The sequence below is a fragment of the Dendropsophus ebraccatus genome, chromosome 9 (genome assembly GCF_027789765.1).
Source record: "Dendropsophus ebraccatus isolate aDenEbr1 chromosome 9, aDenEbr1.pat, whole genome shotgun sequence".
Lineage (NCBI taxonomy): Eukaryota > Metazoa > Chordata > Amphibia > Anura > Hylidae > Dendropsophus > Dendropsophus ebraccatus.
Genome location: NC_091462.1, coordinates 87803599 through 87824269, shown reverse-complemented (window position 1 = coordinate 87824269; position 20671 = coordinate 87803599). Strand labels below are relative to the sequence as shown.

General features: G+C 43.4%; 1 protein-coding gene across 2 annotated transcripts in view; it reads left to right on the top strand.

Moving 5' to 3' along the window:
* IQCK (IQ motif containing K) overlaps positions 1–20671 on the top strand; it is a 67513-nt gene that overhangs the window by 10582 nt on the left and 36260 nt on the right. Inside the window, exons 3-6 of one of the 2 annotated variants that reach the window (XM_069983771.1) lie at positions 1858–1876; positions 2159–2256; positions 14843–14895; positions 15197–15274. In XM_069983771.1, coding sequence (XP_069839872.1) covers positions 1858–1876; positions 2159–2256; positions 14843–14895; positions 15197–15274 — 248 coding nt within the window. Of the gene's footprint in view, positions 1–1857; positions 1925–2158; positions 2257–14842; positions 14896–15196; positions 15275–20671 lie in introns of both variants that reach the window. The other variant, XM_069983770.1, reaches the window with a different exon arrangement.

The window sequence follows — 20671 nt, the reverse complement described above, 5'->3', positions numbered from 1 at the left end:
ACAGTCCTCACTCCTCTCACAGTCCTCACTCCCCTCACTGTCCTCACCCCTCTCACTCCTCACTCCCCTCACAGTCCTCACCCCTCTCACAGTCCTCACTCCCCTCACTGTCCTCACCCCTCTCACTCCTCACTCCCCTCACTCCTCACTCCCCTCACTCCTCTCACAGTCCTCACCCCTCTCACAGTCCTCACCCCTCTCACAGTCCTCACCCCTCTCACAGTCCTCACTCCTCTCACTCCTCACTCCCCTCACTCCTCTCACAGTCCTCACCCCTCTCACAGTCCTCACTCCTCTCTCACACAGTCCTCACTCCTCTCTCACACAGTCCTCACTCCTCTCACAGTCCTCACTCCCCTCAGTCCTCACTCCTCTCACAGTCCTCACTCCCCTCAGTCCTCACTCCCCTCACAGTCCTCACAGTCCTCACTCCTCTCACAGTCCTCACTCCTCTCACAGTCCTCACTCCCCTCAGTCCTCACTCCTCTCACAGTCCTCACTCCCCTCAGTCCTCACTCCTCTCACAGTCCTCACTCCTCTCACAGTCCTCACAGTCCTCACTCCTCTCACAGTCCTCACTCCTCTCACAGTCCTCACTCCTCTCACAGTCCTCACTCCTCTTACAGTCCTCACTCCTCACAGTCCTCACTCCCCTCTCACAGTCCTCACTCCCCTCTCACAGTCCTCACTCCCCTCTCACAGTCCTCACTCCCCTCTCACAGTCCTTACTCCCCTCTCACAGTCCTCACTCCCCTCTCACAGACCTCACTCCCCTCACACAGTCATCACTCCCCTCTCACAGTCCTCTCAGTCCTCACACAGTCATCACTCCTCTCACAGTCCTCACTCCCTTCTCACAGTCCTCACTCCCCTCTCACAGACCTCACTCCCCTCACACAGTCATCACTCCCCTCTCACAGTCCTCTCAGTCCTCACACAGTCATCACTCCTCTCACAGTCCTCACTCCCCTCACACAGTCATCACTCCCCTCTCACAGTCCTCACTCCCCTCTCACAGTCCTCACTCCCCTCTCACAGTCCTCACTCCCCTCTCACAGTCCTCACTCCCCTCTCACAGTCCTCACTCCCCTCTCACAGTCATCACTCCCCTCTCACAGACCTCACTCCCCTCACACAGTCATCACTCCCCTCTCACAGTCCTCTCAGTCCTCACACAGTCATCACTCCTCTCACAGTCCTCACTCCCCTCACACAGTCCTCATTCTGTACCTGACAACTTCCAGAGCTGCTGCTGGACGTCTTCACAGTCCCGCCTGGCAGCCATAGACGGTGAGGATCCCTCCAGCTGCCGTCCTCCCTCCTCATACGTTTTGCAGCCAGTGAGGGAGAGGATGGGGAGGGGCCAGCAGCAGCAGCAGCGTGTAGGAGGAAGAAGCAGGAAGAAGATCCAGCATCCAGAAGCTCGGCATCCGACAGCTGAGCGGGCCCCTGCTCCTGGTCCCAGGTGCAGTTGCCCTCTTGGGGGCCACTACAGACATGTGTTAAGGCTGTCTGCAAAAGCAATAGCTTTTGCAGACAGCGTTAACTGTCTGAGACCTCAGTGGGCCCCTGCCTGAGTGGGCCCGGGGGCGACCGCCCCCTTGGCCCCCGCCTATTTTCGCTACTGGTACTAACCATCATAGTCATGACCTTTATTATAGGTATAGGATAGGAATACAGTAAAGCGTTTGGATTGGCATACTCATACTGATACATAGTTGGATTGAAATGATCAATGGAAGTGTTGGGAACTATGCCCATGTGGATAATGGTGAAATAGTTGTTAAAACGTTGTAGAATGTCTTGTCTGCTCTATTCAAGGATGTATGTAATAATCCTGTCTGTCTTAATATACAGGTAAAAGATCAAGATGAAGGTATGTGTGATGACATGTCCTCTGCTCGAATCGCTGACCCAAGGACGTGTAAGTAGGGAGGATGAGCACCTTGAAGCTTGCTAGACACCGCACATTATATGGTGTCATGTGATTTATTCTGTGAGTCATTTCTGTGACTGTCTTATTGCCGAAATCACTGTGTCGACCCAATTCAGAAATTTTTGCAAGAAATCTGCCACCTATTCCCTTAGGTGTTGCATTAGAAGTTATTAAGACGTGTATGATTAGCTACAAGTATTAATTATCTCACTCCTGAATTAGGTTCACCTCGGGAATACTTGGAAAGCTACATATTCCCAGTGCTTCTTCCGGGAATGGCTGAAATGCTGGCCGAGGCAAAGAAGGAGAAATGCTTTATTGTAAGTATTTTATGTTAAGTTTTATTGCGTTCTTCTGCAAATTGCATAGTACAGTGTCACATTAAAGGGGTTGTTCAGGCTGGGGATGTTTTTTACTATGTGGCCTGGGCTTACTGACTCGACCTGCTCCCCCACCACTGCCAGTTTCCAAAGCATCCTGGTCCCTGCCACAGGTTTTTTTTTTCCAGCTAGTTTCAGTGACGTTCCGCTCAGCTGCCGACCAGGTATCTCCTGTGCACACTTCAACAGGTCAAAAAAAAAAAAAGCGGACTGTGGCAGGGACCGTGTGCTTAGGAAACTGGCAGTGGTGGTGGAGCAGTTGGGGTATGGCCCAGGCCACATATTAAAAAACAACCCCTGCCTGGACAACTACTTTTAAAAAGTGAGACTATAGACATATATACATACGTAAGAACAGAAACAGGAGAATATAGGGTATACAAAATAAATCAGTGTACTCCAAAGATGTAAAATAGCTTTATTAGACCGGCTAGAAAATGTAAAAACACTAAAAATCACAAAAACCTGCAACAGCCTGTAATATGGGCTGTGCCTCTGAACAATACACCAATATGTCGGGACTATATAAGATTGTAGTGGCAATCAAAGAAGATAGAAAATACAAGTAGTAGAGTACAAACAATGAAGTTAGTCTGCCAAAGAAAAAGAAAAGGGAGGGGGAATGAGAGAAAGCCATACCACCTCCTGTAAAAAGTCCCTAGGTGACACTGAGAAGGAGATACCTCACGTTGCGGCTTCGTCATATATACATATGTGACATAGACATATATAGAAGATGCCAACTTACAGTATACAGGGTAACAGAAAATCAGTGTAATTCTATCTGCCATTTGGCCCCTTCCTCCACAGGATCATTGGGAGTACCAAAGCAAAGGCCCCCAGAATGCATTATTAATGTTAGCAATGTGTAAGGTTTTTATAAGATTATACTAGCACAGATCTTTTCTTGCTTGTCCCTATGTTTTGTCGGTAAGTCCCTCCTTGACATACAGAAGCACACACATGATTCTTCTGTGTCCCATGTGCTTATTACGGCTCACACACCATTATGTCTTTTCTTCTTGTCTATCAGTGACTGCATACAGTATGTAGTGTTATAGTGTTGCTTTGTGATATTTCCTGTGATTCAATGGCTTCTGACATATGGTTTGATTCCTGATTAGAAACCAATGATTTTGATCCTGACCTTTGTCTTCTTTTGGGGCTCTGAACCAAATCTAGTGACCCCACGCTGAATTTTGATCCCGTTCCTGCCTCCGGGACCTTTGGCGTACGTGACTGTGTCTTGTCTTCGTATGCTTCAGCTGTCATTTAGAAAAGCCTCCCTGACATCTGCAATATGTGAGCCCCCTGTGGTGAAGTACAATGCGTTGTCGACGTAGTCTTTCCAGCTTGATTACAAACTGTTTATATCCATTTTAGTTCTCTATATAGAAAGAAATAGTCACATAGTATACTAAAGAAGACAAAGTACACTAAATACAGAGCATGGATCTCATAGTATTTTCCAACATAGTGCACTATCCTAGATTTTTTGTATTCATATTCTCTAGGCAGCCTTAGGGCTGCATGCAACCTCTTCAGTCACCAGTATTGAAATGCAGAGAGTTCAATTTTGGACAAACCTGAACATAGTCAAAGTTTTCTCATCTGTACTCCTTTCTCATTCTCTAGCTCTCCTGGTTACAGCTCTGTTCTTGATGATGTTGGTACTCACTTTTGTGGAGACCATGGCATCTTCATGCAGCAAAGTCCATCTTTGCCTCTGGGTGTTACACTTTGTTCCCCAGAACAGAAAGTTCAAACAACCGGCACTCCGTTAACTTCTGCGGCGTGGTGCTCGTGGCAATAAAGTCACAGAATAATGGAATGAATCCCGGCACTCGCTGGTGTAAATTGCTTCATTGGATGTTTATTACATCAACGCTGCACGCGTATCGACCATACTGGTCTTTATCAACAGCTGTTGATAAAGACCAGTATGGTCGATACGCGTGCAGCGTTGATGTAATAAACATCCATTGAAGCAATTTACACCAGCGAGTGCCGGGATTCATTCCATTATTCTGACACTTTGTTCCCCAGTCATGCCAGCACAAACATGTTAGTCATGAACGGCACTCACCATTGCGTTTAAACCAGACAATCTGGCTTTATTTCAGTCATTGCAGGTAGTGGGGGAGAAGGACATGGGTGATCACTGTTTTGTGGCTAGTGCCGCTTTTGACCAACAAAACACAACAATCACTGAACTCAGGGAGAACAGTGAAAAATTCCAATGGAGTACTCATTTAAGAGTCTCCATTGATTGTCCCATACAAAATTTGAATATGCAAAAAAGGGGTCCGTGGAGCCTCAGTTACGAGTCTCAAAACACGGGAATAGCCAGATATCCCTCTCTCCAGAGAAGGAAGCCCATTGCCAATGGGTGCCTCCTAGTGGGGAGAGCACCAAACCACCCTGATACGTAGTCCCTCAGGTCCTCACTCTGTTACGAGCTTTGGGACCTAAATAGGGAAACACCAGGGTGGCCCCTGCAAGTCAAAGTCTAACTCTGTGGCGAGTATAACGACATAAGACAAGGGTTACCAAGGCTAGGCATCCATCCACAGACTGCAGTTTCGGGGTATTTGCCCCTCATCAGTGTGAAGCAGGATTCTGGCTACTGGGGCAATGATAAATAGACCGCTTTTGACAAATTTTCGGGTTCGTCAAAGCGACACTAGCCACAAAACTGCGGTCACCCATGTCCTTCTCCCCTGCCACCTCCAATTGCTGAAATAAAGCCGGATTGTCTGGTTTAAATGCAATGGTGGGTGCCGTTTATGTCTTCTTATGAGATGTGTCTGTATACCTTGTGAATTCTGACACTGAACACCACTAGCGTTTGGCCCTGATAGCATATAAGTGTCCACCAGTGGAGAGCCAGGTAGTGCCATCTTCTGTACTTCTTCACAATTGACAAACATTGCTATCCATGTACCCGAACATAACTATAACAGTGTTTCAATACATTCTTTGTTCAGTTCGGAATATGTTAGAGCTATACATAATGGGAAATAATACAAGCAGTGATAATGAGGAGGAGGCTCGGTTTCTTCCAGTTGTAGCTGGCTGCATCATTTCTTGACCAGTAGAGGGCAGTGTAGTTGAGACATTAACCATACTTGGGCCATCATTAAGAGCTTCTCATGCAGCCAGAATACAGATTGGACGATCGTGTCCAAAGCCGGCAGGAATGATATTATAGCATTCAGCCATTAGACTATGGGGGATATATCTGTATTGATTCCATCTCTCGCTCCTCACGTTCTGCCTGGAGATTGCATATAAATGTAAATAAGGTGGGAATGCCTCTGAGCATCTCATGACCATGAGATCCAGCCAAAATAATAAGCGCATGACACTCGCATAATGTCAGCAGCAGCTTCTGAAGGAAACAGCAGATGCTAAGACAGACGTTCTTCTGCCCTACAACAAAGGCAATCAGCCAAACAATAGCGTGATACAAGAAGAGGATCTATTCAGGAAAAATATTATGAAAGAGCAGCACAAAGTGGTACAGAAACTCCTCTCAATAAAGCAGCCGGCCGCCATGTAACAGGCAGACATTTTAAGACTTCTGGATCAGACCATTGTTTACCTGTCATGTTATTTAGAGATGCTCTCTGTCTCTGAACTTTTCCCAAGACAAACCGTGAAGCCTCGGTCGTGGGAAGAGTTAGCAGTGCTCAGAACAAAGCACATCTTCACCACCTGTCAGCCCAGGCAACAATACACAGTGAACATGGGGGCAGTATAAAAAATATAAAATGTATAGGAAAATGAGGGGTAGCAGCTGCACTGAGAAATGATATGGTAACGTATGCAGATATGTAACCGTATGCCCCTAGTTCAGATTATGTGAGACAGACTGGTTGCTGCAGACACGCTGCTTGAAGGCTGTATATGTTTGGTATCTAGCAACCAGTCTTTTTTCACATTCTTTTTACTCCTAAACAGCAAGGAGCTCTGCTCAGCCATATTAATGAGATTTTCCTATACCTGTCATTATGCAGTAAAGATGAGCGAACCTGCTGAAAGTTCAGGTTCATACAAACCCAAATGATCAGCGTTTGACTCCCGCTGCCTGGATAAGGTGGCTGTAGCCCAGAACCAGTCTGGAAAGCAGACAATTGGCTGTATCCATGTTTTCCAGGACTCCCTAGGGTTGCATCCAACTTCTTAGCCACAACTAAGCAAATTCCACATGCCCCAGTTCGGACAAACCCGAGCGTGTTCTTCGGACCCAACACCAATGTGGTGTTAGACATTTTGCAAATATAAATGTAGATTGTGTGCAGGACTTAAAGGGGTTATCCAGCGCTACGAAAACATGGCCACTTTTCCCCTTACTGTTGTCTCCAGTTCAGGTGCGGTTTGCAATTAAGCTCCATTTACTTCAATGGAACTGAGTTTCAAAACCCCACTCAAACTGGAGACAACAGTAGGGGGAAAGTGGCCATGTTTTTGTAGCGCTGGATAACCCCTTTAAAAGCATGGTCTCCTGCACTTTCTAGTCCTACACACATAAAGTGCTCCACCTTGAGTACTCCTCAGTATACATTGGGCCCTTACTAGGGTTGAGCGAACTTGCTGAACTGGGTTGCTGGGTTTGGTAACGTTCACCGAACCCAAATGCTTAACATTTGACTTCTGGCAGCTGGAGAACTTTGATGCCACCCTGCGACTGTCAAGAAAATATGGATACAGCTTACAGCCTCGTTAGAGTGGCATCCAACTTCATCAGCCACCGGGAGCCAAATATTGAGTGTTAGGGTTCAGAGAACCCTGTCAAACCTGAACAATTTGGCAAGTCCACTCAACACTAGTCCTTAAAGGTCTGTCGATGTGTCACCTCACAGTGCCTTGATAACCATAATACTTACCTCTTTAACATGTCTTATAATGCCACAATTAAGTATAAATACACAAGAAACAAAATCAGTATGAAAATTATGGCTATATATTTATATGGGTTCTTGCACTGGGCCTCTTAAGTCAAGGAGATGTATTTTTTTATGACAATGACAGATCCATCACACAGTAAATTTATTACACACCCCAAAGCTGGCCATATACACCTGAGATACACCTAATAAATATTCAACAAAAGAGTCCTATCCAGCTTCCTCTGATGGCAGCGTATCTCCTGCATGAACAAAGGATTTGGCATGTACTGTAGAAATCTAACGTACCTGATCTCTCTTTTGTAGATATCTGGAAGATCACGAGACATGTTATTGTTATGTATGGGTTTGACCATCTCACGTCACAGTTTATATAGCCACATAGCCCAGACACCACTCACATTGTAGTTGGTATATCTGGATTAGATAAGAGAACCTGACTATTAGGTCAACATGCGGACATTGTTACACGAGATACTCTTGTAATGATGACCAGCCCTACATCTCCATCATAGATTTATACATCTACTTTTGTCTAGAACATAATCGCCTGCAGCTTTATTCCACAAATTCTTTCCCAATGACTTCAGTGAAATATTCATTTTGCGTGACTTACAATATCTGCCTTCCTTTCTGTTTTGTGATTATACCGAGTGACTGATAAAGAAATTCAATCTAAGTAGATCCTCCAGAGACGTCTTCCCCACCACAGGATGGAGGTGCGATGCCTGAACTCACATCATGGGTTGATTGTAGGAATTTTTTTTTTTCTTTTTTTTTGGTGTAAATTTGGAAACTTTCCAGAAGTGATCTTGTGCAGAATGACTGATGCAGCTGTGCCATTCTTCCCAGCCCATCCCGTCACCGAGCGGATAATTGGGCCCCTGAAAGACTTAATCATAGGTATTATGAGAAACGATCAGGACTTGATGTGTTTCCTTTCACTGGGCCAGCCCTGAGATTTTCCAGCAGCTTGATCTCATGTTTAGCATTAGCCGAGCTGCAGGATACTAATTATTTCTATGACTGCTTAAATTTCAGGAAACGGTTACTGCAATGATTTCCCTATTTCTCTCTCAATGGATTGATAAGTACTTTGTGATTAGGAAAGAGATGATTAGAATATGTTGTACTATCAAATGTTTTACCCAGAATTTAAATATGCCATATTTATATTTCCCAATTCATATAATTATCCTGCTGTGGATAGGGAGAAATACCAGCCCCTATGAAGTAGTTGGCCATTGTCCTCATCACTTTAATAGAACTGCAAAACCACACCCAAACTAGGCATGTGAGTGGTGCTATTTCTGGAAGAAAGCGGCCTTGTTTTTCTTGGCCTGTACAACTTCTTTAAAGGGGTTCTCCATCAAAAATATTTTTCTCTTTAAAATTAACTTTCAGAAAAGTTATGTAGATTTGCAATTTACTTATATTAAAAAATCTACAGTCTTCCAGTACTTATCAGTTGCTGTATGTCCTGCAGGAAGTGGTGTATTCTTTTGCATCCTCAGGGAACACCACTCAATTTCAGGAGGACTAGGCCTATGTATAGAATTAAAGGACAGACCTTTGATTTGATGCCCATGTAATGCTTCGGTTCCCCTGTTGTCGGTCAGCTGTCCCATACAGTAAAGTGTAGTACTCTGTTTTCTTTTCGGAGCATCATCATGAGAAGACTTTACATGCCAGTATGTGCTGTAGTGCTGCTCCTGGCTACCTATAGACTACTGAAGGCCGGTGCTCAATGTAGGTGCATATTACTGTCACCACATATCCCTGTATATCGCCACATGTGCTGCTATTTGAACTCTCTATAACTCCCGGTGTGTAATATATTTGGTAAGCACCGAGAGGAAGTCTGATGATGTCAAATAAATGAATAGATATTTACTTAGTAACAAAGCCAACATAGATACATTTATCTTCTCGGTGGAAAAAATGTGGGTAATCTGATCAGAGAACGACTCCCTACTAAGTCTCTGCTCTTAGAGCGGCCTAAATTAAATATGACCTTTCAATTTCGAGTCCATAATTGAAGAAGGATTATGGGATAATACATGTAACCAGAATGTAAATCATACCAGTTATTACTGCATTTTATTAGCGGGATATTTGCAGTAAGGTAATGCTACTACTAAATATACAGACTAGGAACAACTGTGTGCAATAGGTATCATGTAATGTTTCCCGAAGGGTTTGTCTACTTTGGATAACTCCTAGGTGTTGAAAGGGTCCTTCAAAAGTGATGGGGTGTTATCCATGGAGAGAGATGGAGAGATGGCTATAAGGGTTTAGTTTCCCTATAGCACATCTACAGAGGGCATTGATCTTTGTAACGCAGAGTGGGTCAGGTCCGAAAGAGAGAGACACTGTTTGTAACCACTCTCTTTCTCGGCCAGGAGGTAATAAGACATTTACAGCTGATCCATTCTTCTAGATTTGGATCAGCTGCATTTATCACACAGTGATTGCACAGGTGTATGACTTTTACCAGCTACTATCATTTAACTCAACCCAAAACCACAAGAAAGTGAAGCTCAATAATAAGAATAGTTGAAGTTTTAAGTATTACTTTAAAGTGGATCTATCGGCAGGTTAGAAGAATCTAACCTTCTGATAGCCCACTATAGCACTCGGGATGCTGAGGAGAAAGGTATGTTTCTTAGCTTCCTCCTTGATGCCGTTCCCATGCTGTTAGTCGGCATAATATTCAGCCAGGAGCACTGTTAGGAGCACTGCTCCGCCCCAACAGTGACATCTGGCTCTCCAGCTCCATATATGAAGTGGGCGAGCCGAATGATGCTGTGGAGGCGGGGCAGTGCTCCCAACAGTTCCCTTTTAAGTTTGTTTCTTATTTAACCTTAGCCTGTGATTGAGCTGGCCTACACATTTATGTTTTAAATGTAGATCCCAGTAATTTTGACAATTGTTTCTTTTCTGCAAAATTACCTTTGAGGATATGCTCACCCAGCATCTTTTTGGGCCAAATTTTTAGAGGTAAAAATAGGGTTGTATTTTGATAATTTCAGTCATAATTAGCAAAAATATGGCCATATTTTCAAATCAAAATGGCGTCTGACCAAAAATATGGCCAAAAAAAAAAAATACATGTGGACATAGCCTTAAAGTGATAAGTGGATATGGTTTGTGTTATAAATAGAGATGAGCGAACCTGGAGCATGCTCGAGTCCATCCAAACCCGATTGTTTGGCATTTGATTAGCGGTGGCTGCTGAAGTTGAATAAAGCCCTAAGGCTATGTGGAAAACATGGATATAGTCATTGGCTGTATCCATGTTTTCCAGACAACCTTAGAGCTTTATCCACTTTCAGCAGCCCCCGCTAATCAAATGCCGAACAATCAGGTTCGGATGGACTCGAGCATGCTCGAGGTTCGCTCATCTCTAGTTATAAACCATGACTTTATTTTTTTTTGCTATGTTTTCATGTTTATTTATACCACATTGATATGCTTGCCACTTATCATATTTAGCAATGAGTGAACCTTGAGCATGCTCGGGTTCGTCTGTACCTAAAGGATCTGCATTTGATTACCAGTGACTGAAGAAGTTGGATGCAGATATCCATGTTTTCTAGGCAGTCTTAGGGCTGCATCCAACTTCTTCAGCCACCGGTAATCAAATGCTGTGCGCTTTGGTTTGGCCAGATCCGTGCATGCTCAAAGTTCGCTCATCTCAAGTCATAATGACATGATAGTAGCCATGAGGGTCAGACTAATTCACCAGAGGTCCAGCAGAAGACAACCCCATTTGAAAGTGACTCTGGCCTCACTTTCTTGGCCACTGGGATCAATTTTTTTTGGGAATGAGATCTTAATTGAGTTTCCTGACTTAAAAGAACAAATTACAAACTGCTAAGGGGTGTAAAATAATAAAATGTACCATACTTACCTTGTCAAGTCTGGCGCTCCGGCCCTTCCCTGGTGTCTTCCCTGATGACGATGCTCTGATCCCACTGCACCTTCAGCGATTGGGCTTAGTGATTGGCTGCTGTGTGTTTAGAACTTCATCACAGGAGCCATGACAGCGCGTCATCAGGGGAAGTAAAGAGAGGCACCATAATGGAGTGGAGCGCTGGCTAGATGGTGTGCTTTGTTATTCTGCACACTTACCATGTTGGTAGTGTAAACCAGAGAAGTCCTGTATGTGCAGTGAGAACACGTTAGGGGCCCAAGGTACACCACATCCCCTCCATATAATACTTTTGCAGAATATATAGCACTGAATGTCTTCTATTCTTGGACTCTGTATTCAGGCGTAGGAGTAGTTACAAACTGGATTGTGCACACAACAAACAATGATATCATTGCACTAGTAACATCTGGTGTCTTTTCCCAACCCTTCTGATTGTTTGTATGTAATTTACTCCTCTCCTTATCATCGCTGTGTGCAGCACAAAGCAAGTCATTTTCTACCTACAAATATCTTCCTACTTAATAGCTGTTTTTCGTCACCTTAGTTTTTAAATTACCTGGTAGACTGAGATGGTGATAGGCCGTGGTGGCTCACATTGGAGTGGGAGGAAAATGGGGCACTTGAGCAGAAGTGATGACTATGTCTTGATGGGATCCCGGCCTGCTCTTATCCTGACATCAACTACTAGATGGTATTATTTTTCTTGTATGACTTGCCGTGAGGGATCTGTGGCACAGTGCACCTCCGATAGATGACAGGGGGAACAGGACTGTAAATAGAAGCATGTTTTCTAGTTTGGAGTCCCTTTAATGATTATAGTAAAGAACTATATTGCTCTAGAATTCTCCACTCCTGATATATTTTTTTTTTTTTTTTTTTTGTTCTGTATTTCTTGTGTTTTTATGATCTCCGTAATTCAGTAAAATTACTTTATTTAACATTGTTATGGTCCATCATTTTGTTCCTAGCAGAAGAACTTGATAACCTCATCAGACTAGAAGATGACCAGTCATTGCATTGTATGAGGTTAGAGACCCCAATATTGCAGGTTCTTTTACATGAATGAGACAGACAGCATTACCAGACACAACCTTATGGATGGGGAATTTTGATAGACGATGATTATTTTTCATTAGCTTCCGCACTAGTAACACTGATCTGAGTACAACTGTGGTCATACGGGAAGCTGGAGACGGCCATGGACACTTGGAGTTGTCACCACTCTCTTATGTTTATAAGGAGGGAAAGGGGAGCTCTTGGCTCACATTGGAGTGGGAGGAAAATGGGGCACTTGAGCAGAAGTGATGACTATGTCTTGATGGGATCCCGGCCTGCTCTTATCCTGACATCAACTACTAGATGGTATTATTTTTCTTGTATGACTTGCCGTGAGGGATCTGTGGCACAGTGCACCTCCGATAGATGACAGGGGGAACAGGACTGTAAATAGAAGCATGTTTTCTAGTTTGGAGTCCCTTTAATGATTATAGTAAAGAACTATATTGCTCTAGAATTCTCCACTCCTGATATATTGACAGAATTGGAAAGACTTGCTATAACAAACATGCAAGGCCACTAGGAAGTGAGATTAGCAGCTACTACTTTGCGGGTATCAGTAATAGAAAACAGTGCTGTTTTTTGGTGCTTGGAGTACTGCCAGTGACTACAACCCCAGCTTACTATGTAGTTGTACCAAATCCTCCTGATCATGTGTGGGGGGATTCACTTCTATGTTCTCAACCTGCACTTTAAAGTGTACCGTCATTATAACTTTCATAACCTAAATCACCAGTAGATGTGATATAAAGCAAGCTTGCAATTTACATTCATTATTATTATTATTTTTTTTTAGTTATCATGGAAAACATGGCACATCCTGTTTTCGGACTCTTTTTTTTTTTCAAGTCAGAAAACAGGAAATCCACTGTTTCCCAAGCCATCTGAGCGCTCTGAGAAGGCAGTCATGTGACTGACGGAGACGTGACTCTTTGTACTGGCCGGAATTCATGTGTTTAGTCTGTTTTTTTAATCAGCACAAGTCTAAAAATCTGCCTTCAGGAGACTGGACCTTGATTTCTGGTAAGTTCAGCTTTGTTTCACAGCAGGATAACAACCAAAAAAATAATAAATGTAAATTGCAAGCTTGCTTCATATGACATCTATTGTTAATTTAGATTTTGAAACTTATAACGACAGGTACACTTTAAGCTCAATGATTTGTCCTTCCAGGTTCCCTTCCTTTAATCTATTAAATAAACTCCAGACTGTACAGTACAGGGTGTTTTATGGATCCTGAGTTCAGGTCGGGGATACTTCTCGCACATGTTGCTTTATCCACGTTATCTCCCAGCAAACAATTCACATTGTGAGTGCTTCCTGTGTTTCTCTTAATGTTAGAATTGAACGCAGTTGGTGCCAGAGGTTTATGAATGGAGGTCACATTATGTGTCACATTTTTCCTATCAACATCCAGCTCTCCTGTTCAGCTGCTTGTAGCTTTTGGCTGTGAACTAGTGACCCTACGTATACTTCCCTTTCCCTTACTACACCATCTCTTTTTCTACTGATTTCTAGGTATCCAGTACTACAGTACTATACATATTAGAATCTGGACGCTACTTCTGAGACAGACCCATCTTGGCAATGCTGACCTGTTCAGCCATTTACTTGCCGCAGTATAGTCAGCAATTAGCTAAGCAAGCTGTTACTGCCCGATAAGTATCTGCACTATTGGGTCATCCTCTTGGGTCAGGCATTGGCTACTCTAAAGACCCAATCACACTGAGCAAAAGAGGCGGAATTTGAAACAGAGCCCACACACCACAGACGCTGCTTGAAATTCTGCCTCTCCCATTGATTCAATGAGATTTCTTGTGCAGGAGAGTTGACATGTCAGTTATAGAAGATATTGACTATCTTCTATATTTCTATGTCTAAATTACCTTTACTTCACATGGAATGTCCCGGGCCTTTGTACAGATCCTAGAATAAATAAATGTTATGTCAGTTTGTATAGGGTGTTCATAGGGTAGGATAATTGGCCTGTGTAAAAAGGCCAGCGATCAGCCAACGAATGAGGAAACATTTATAATAAAATCATTGTTATCGGCCGCACATACCCCCGTGTAAATGGGATTTGCAGCAAAAAAAATGTGAATTTAAAGGAACGCATGATTAATTGGGTCACACGTAGACAAGTAATGAAGCTCTGATCACATAGATCGGCACTCATTATTCTGCCCCTGTTGGCCTGTCTTAAAGGGCCCTTAACTACACACACATTTCTGCATGTTGATAAGATACCCAAGACATTCCTAACCAAATGAATGAGAATTTGGTTGTGGTTTTGTCTGTGAAAATTCTAACATTTATTCATCTAAAAAAAAATAGTGTACTCTCCTTACCAACCCCCTGAAGCCAGATAAACAGAAACACGGACCAAAGAAGCATTGACAAGGCAGCAGAAGAGGATTGTTGGATGAGTCTATTATGATATTATTAACATTAGATTTCTTGCAGATTCTACTTCCCCATGTTACTCAATAGAAAAAACTAAAATATATAATTTCAGATCCACACAGCATGTCATTTTTTGTATTTTATTAATAAGTAAAGATGCGCTGGTGTGGAAGAACCTGGTTAATTTACTTTATAATAAAATGTGCTTTTGTTTTTGTAGAGAAAGAGAACTAAATTTATTGCTTGTGACTTCCTCACCCAGTGGTTATATAAGTAAGTAGCTCGCTGCTGCCTCTTCTCCTCAGCCCCCTAACCATCTACAATTTCACTTGATTTAAAAACAGTTGTACCATTATGGGAAATAATGTAAGAAAAATAGAAGGCCAACACCTAAAAAGATATGTACAGTACAGGCGGGATGGGGAGCTCAGGCTCAGGCATGCTGTAGGCTCTTGGGCAGTAGCCAATTGTTCTGTATATCAGTCCACCCAGCTCAGTGTTAATGTCTTCAATTATTATTTTCAGTCAACAGTCAATAAGTTATAATATAATTCTTATTTTTTTTGTCTTTCAGTCAGAATCCAGTAAGGAAAGATCAGCAATGTAAAGACTTCTTTGAGATTCCGTTTGTTCAAGAATGGTTAAAAGATCAGTAAGTACAACATAAAAAAAAATTCCAACATTAAAGGGGTATTACCATGTGGACATTTAGGACATATCCATAAGATATGCTTTAAACATAGAATAGATGCGCACCAGTCTCCAGACTCGAAGGCCCCTTGATTCCCCTCCAGCCTGGTTGTGAGTTCTGGCGGTCGTCAGGAAGCAACAAACAGTCAAGGTGACTCTTTTATGCAGTTTATATAACACACATTGACATTAATGGAACTTGACCAAACAGTGTAGCACCACAAGCTATGTTATTCAAGTAACTCCTAAGTTAGAGGTAAATTATCAAAAGGTTAGACGAATCTAACCTGGTGATGTGTCCCTTTTGTACACAAGGCGCTGGGGATGAAGGCGAGTTTCTTACCTTCATCCTCAACGCTGTTCCCGTGAGGTTAGTAGTCAGATCTTTATGCTAATCAAGCAGTTTAGAGCACTGGGGGCAAGGGTACTGCCCCCAGAGCACCGATCCGGCCCACCCCGCAGGTCCGCTCTGTTAACTTTCATTACTCATCTTCACCTCAGCGCTCCGTGCACAAAAGGGAGCTATCAGCAGGTTAGATTTATGTGACCTGCTGATAGTTTCCCTTTAATACAAGTGCTACACTGTAAAAATGGCCAGTTTGGCTATTTTTGGCTTCCTTCCCACCTCCGGGTGATGCCAGGGGCCCCTCTCTCTTGAGAATATAGGTACTTCTCCTAGTGGTGGGACCCTTATCTTTTGTACATTTATAGCATATCCTGACTATACACCCTAAATATCCAAATGGGAATTCCTCTTTAACTCTACACTCAGTTCTACAAAAGCATTTGGCTCTTATTAAACCAGTTTAGTTCATTTGATGCAAGTACAGTTTTGCCCGTGTTATTGACTGTCATTGCATTTATGTTTTTAGGTTTTTTGTTAATATGTTTGCTATTAAAATAATTGCCTGATATATTTTCTCTCTTTTCATTTCCATTACAAACTGAGCCATGTAAGAGATCCTAGCAAATCCCAAAAGATCCCATTCACTTATAACAGGTTAGAAATGTTCTTAAAACCCAAAGGCAATGGTGATCGTAGGGAAGACCAGCAACAGTGCTAACAGAGCCCAACTTATATTCCAAACTAATGGTCATTTTTTATAGTATAATGGGAGCAATCTAGAATATTAGAACACTCAGGCAGGGAAAGCTAATCACTGATTAGCCCCACCCACTGGACTCTTAAACCTAGAGTGAGCACTTATAAGTTCTGCGGAATGTTTCCCCACCAAACTATACATCTCCTGCTCTATAACATGCTGTCTGCAGATTGGATGGTTTGTTTCACTGTGGTAGGTTCCCTTTAAGCCTGTATGTTCTCTTCTGAATCTGCTTATCCCCTTGTGATTGGGAGGAAACCATTAGCAGTTGGAACAGAAATATACTTAGTCATCATATGAACGTATATCCTCAGTGGTTTTGCTATGCCAGTGAAGTACTCTCCCTATATCCAGTAAACACTTTCCAGTGGATGGATTTGAGCGCACCCTGTCAGACCCCATATTTTCTTTATTATCATTAAAATATCTCTCAGCCAACTTGAACCTGGGGCAGAAGTAAGCAGATAGCCTCCTGCCAGTAAATACATTATGATGGCACATTCAATAACTTTGTACTTGACTAAATACTTGTCTTTGAAAGAACATGCGTCACCTTGGCAGTAGCTTTGCAGAAAGTAATATAATCAAGTATGTAGCATTATGTAATATATGGGATATTTTACCCCTTACTGTATATTATAAGTTCAGGAGTATAGGAGCTACATGACCATGTAAAAGCTAAAGAAATAGACTTGGGCTGGCTTTACGTGAGCCCACCAAACACATGCTCACTTGGCTTGGCATCCATATGTTCTCATCAGAAAGCTCCACCAGACTCTTCCAGTGGATTATCATTTTTATAAACCACAGATCTCTTTCTTTATTATACTCACCATAGAGTGTGTGGGTGTGCCCCATACAGTGCCAGCTACAGTGTTCCCACCATATATTGCCAATCATAGTATACCATATAGTCTCAGTCATAGTGCGCCTCTTTATACAATGCTAGTAACAGGCTTGTCACCAGTGTCAGCCAAATTGTTGCCACTAGGAATACTTACTAAATGTCGACAACAGCATTTACATCCCCGTATTCTGGCTTGCCCCCCTCCTCCTCCATTTGATTGGCGGCCGCTGTGCTGTGTGCCGTAAGGGATGGAAATGCTGTGCTCTTGAGCAGATTACTGCTTTTAGCTCCTCCCTGGTTCCATGGTTACATATACTATGTGGGTTGTCGCACAAAGGGCTATGCCCTGTATATGGCATAACTAACTAACATGACGACCCTTCAAGAACATGTGACCGCTGCTTTATTCATTCCTTATGGGCGCTGCCTGAGATAGCCGAGCTTTGTACTATCTGTGGGGGCTCCCATGGAGAATGAATTAAGTGGTGGTGCTGGGTTCCAGTTTTTGAGATGAAGGGGTGGAGCTAATGGTCAGACTCCCCCCACCCCCACCACCTAGGAGAAACATGATATTGCCCCTACACTGTGGCACAACTCTATATGGTAGTTTGCCGGCATACTGTATGTCCCTCCTATACCGTAAGTTTCCCTCTAGTTAGTCCCCGGTACTCTGTACACCTCCCCTCTGCAGGTAGTCCCCATACTTTATACCTCCCCCTCTGTAGTTGGCCCACGTCCCCCTATATGCAATGTCCCCTACTGCCCATCTTCTCACCACTCCTCCTGCCTCCCCTGCACCAGGTGGGGGCGGAGCATGACAAGTCTGGCACTGATTGGATGATGCTGAGCCACCCAGTGTCAGGGATCTGGTCAGCTGACTATAACTAGGGCTTATTTTTGGTGTAGGGCTTATAGTTTAAGCCTACTCCAAAAATATGCAAAATGAAGCTAGGTCTCATTTTTGGAGAATAATGGTATGTAGAAACCATCCTGCACATAAGGTGCACCCAGCAGTAAAGAGCACTTACAAATGCTGTGTCTTTGCTCATTTTTCATTATTCATTTCTTATAGGTTGATGGCCCTCCATAACTATATGTTTCTTTATGCTATCTGATTGTAACCATATGTCACATTATTTTCTCCTATGCGCACAGTGTCAGACAGATCCAGGCGTGAGACTCTGATGACTGGAGCAGGCCTGCCGGTGAACTCTCGCCTGGCTTTGATTGATAGAGTAAACACAAAGGAGACTGTTCTAGAAGGGACAATACCCTCATGTCAGATCCAAATTACCTCCCATTATCTCCAGCCATAGAGCGTATTGGCGGCTGCTTAAAAGCGACACGATTATCCCGAATAATAAAGGATAATCCAAAATAAAATGTTTCATCTCCTGTGACAGAAGACGTTTTGTGATAGGATTGGCTTGTTCTTTGTTCTGCAGTAAAGGTGTATACAGGTCTATGGCTGGTTGGCTGCACATTGTGATCACCTTTCATCACGGCACAGTTTAGGAATAGCAGCAAATAACTTCCATGATTGTCCTTTAGTTGTTGATGTCAGATAATGTTACAGCTTCTCGCATTGCTGTACTAAAAGTATGGTGATACAAGGACCATAACAGCCCCTCCAAACAGCTGTTCAGTGGGGGTGCTGGGAGTCAGACCCTTGCCAATCTAATAGTCATAGAATATCCCATTGCCTGGCCCTATGTTAATCAAAATCCTGGCAACGTGCCAACCTATGTCATGGCATAGCAGAGAGAGTAAAATGTGTTTGATTGGCTACAGAAGAAAGGGAAAGGACATCAATAGCCATGGACTGTTAGGGCATGCTAGGAGTTGTAGTAGTATACCAACAGTTCCACCAGATACCCCTGTCTTCTACAGTCTGGCACACTATATTGTAAGATTACTTGTCACATGAATAAGAATGAGACGGTAGTATAGTACTAGATGGAACGTGGAGAAAGAAGTGGTTACAGATGCACTGGGTTTGTAAGGTGCCATGTGAGCAAAAAGAAACAGCAAGGAAAAAGTTACACTAAGCATTAAAGGACTGCTGCCTCCAGTGCTGTCACTGCTGATAACCTAAAAGGGGAGGATACATAAAATCATAGACATAAAGCAGTAGGTACACTGGTATTTCAAAGGATAGCTGTCCAGAGCTGTATAGATGGTCAGAGATGAGTGGGAAGCCTTGACTTACCTTTTAGGAACAGTGTGGAGCAGGCAGCTTGCAGGAACATAACCCATGTTTTCTCAGGTTCTCCCTCTCTCCCTCCTTGAAGGTTTCTTTTTTCCTGTGTTGTCCTGGCTCTCTCTGTTACAAGAGACAGATTTCCACTGACAACAGACAATAAACAGAAAATTTCAGAAAGGCGAGATTCTTAGTGGCCAAGACTTGAGATTGTTTTTTACTGAGGAGACATTTTATGGTAAATTATTTGATTTACAAATGTGTAAGACATCACATAGCTCAAATGAAGAGTAGCTGGTAAAGACAGTGAAAATTTAAAGTGATATTGTCACCCCCTTTCCATATCAGCACCGTTCTTAAAGGGAATCTGTCCTGCTCCTGGACCCGGGATGGAGATATCGCCGTCGGCAGCCCTGTGTGCGCGCTCCAGAGATTAGTCCGACGCCCATAGAGAATGACGGCTCATTCTCATTTTCTATGGGCATCGGACTCATCTCTGATAATAAGCATACAGCGCATGCTCACCTTCCGGCGCCGATACCTCCGTCCGGGGACCGGATTCAGGAGCGGGACTTGCAGCAAATGGTAAGTATCCGGAGCTCCACTGGGGGGTCGGGCGGGCTCTGCGCCGCAATGCCAGGTGACAGGTTCCCTTTAAGCTAATATTCTGGGTATTTCATATCTTACCGTATAAAGCGTTTTTTAGGTCGTCTTTCCTCTCAAACATGCATGTTATTGTTGGGGGACAGTGCTGTAAGGGCGGGGCTTAACGACCGTGGTGCACCATATCTCTGCCCACATTGGCACTATAGGCCCCACCTCTTAGTGATGTCATTGTTGCCTCGGCCCCACCCCCTCCACAGCCATTGGAATGGCCCAACCTAGAGGGCAGTGGGGTTTAGGCTTCTAGGTTGGCCCATTCCAATGGCTGTGGAGGGGGCCCATATGGCACTGTGCACCAACAATAACATGCACTTTTGGGGGGAGAGACCACCAAGAAATCCTTTATACTGTAAGATATGAAATGTCTACAATATAAGGTTAAGAATGGTTCTGAGAACTCTTTATATGAAAAGGGGGGGGGACTATCACTTTAACAGAAGCAGATTGTGACTGGACTACATAGGTAAAAGTAGAGTGCGTTATAGGAAGATTTCTCATGCTGAATTATATCTTCAACCTGTAATATATGTGAGTTCCTAGGATATG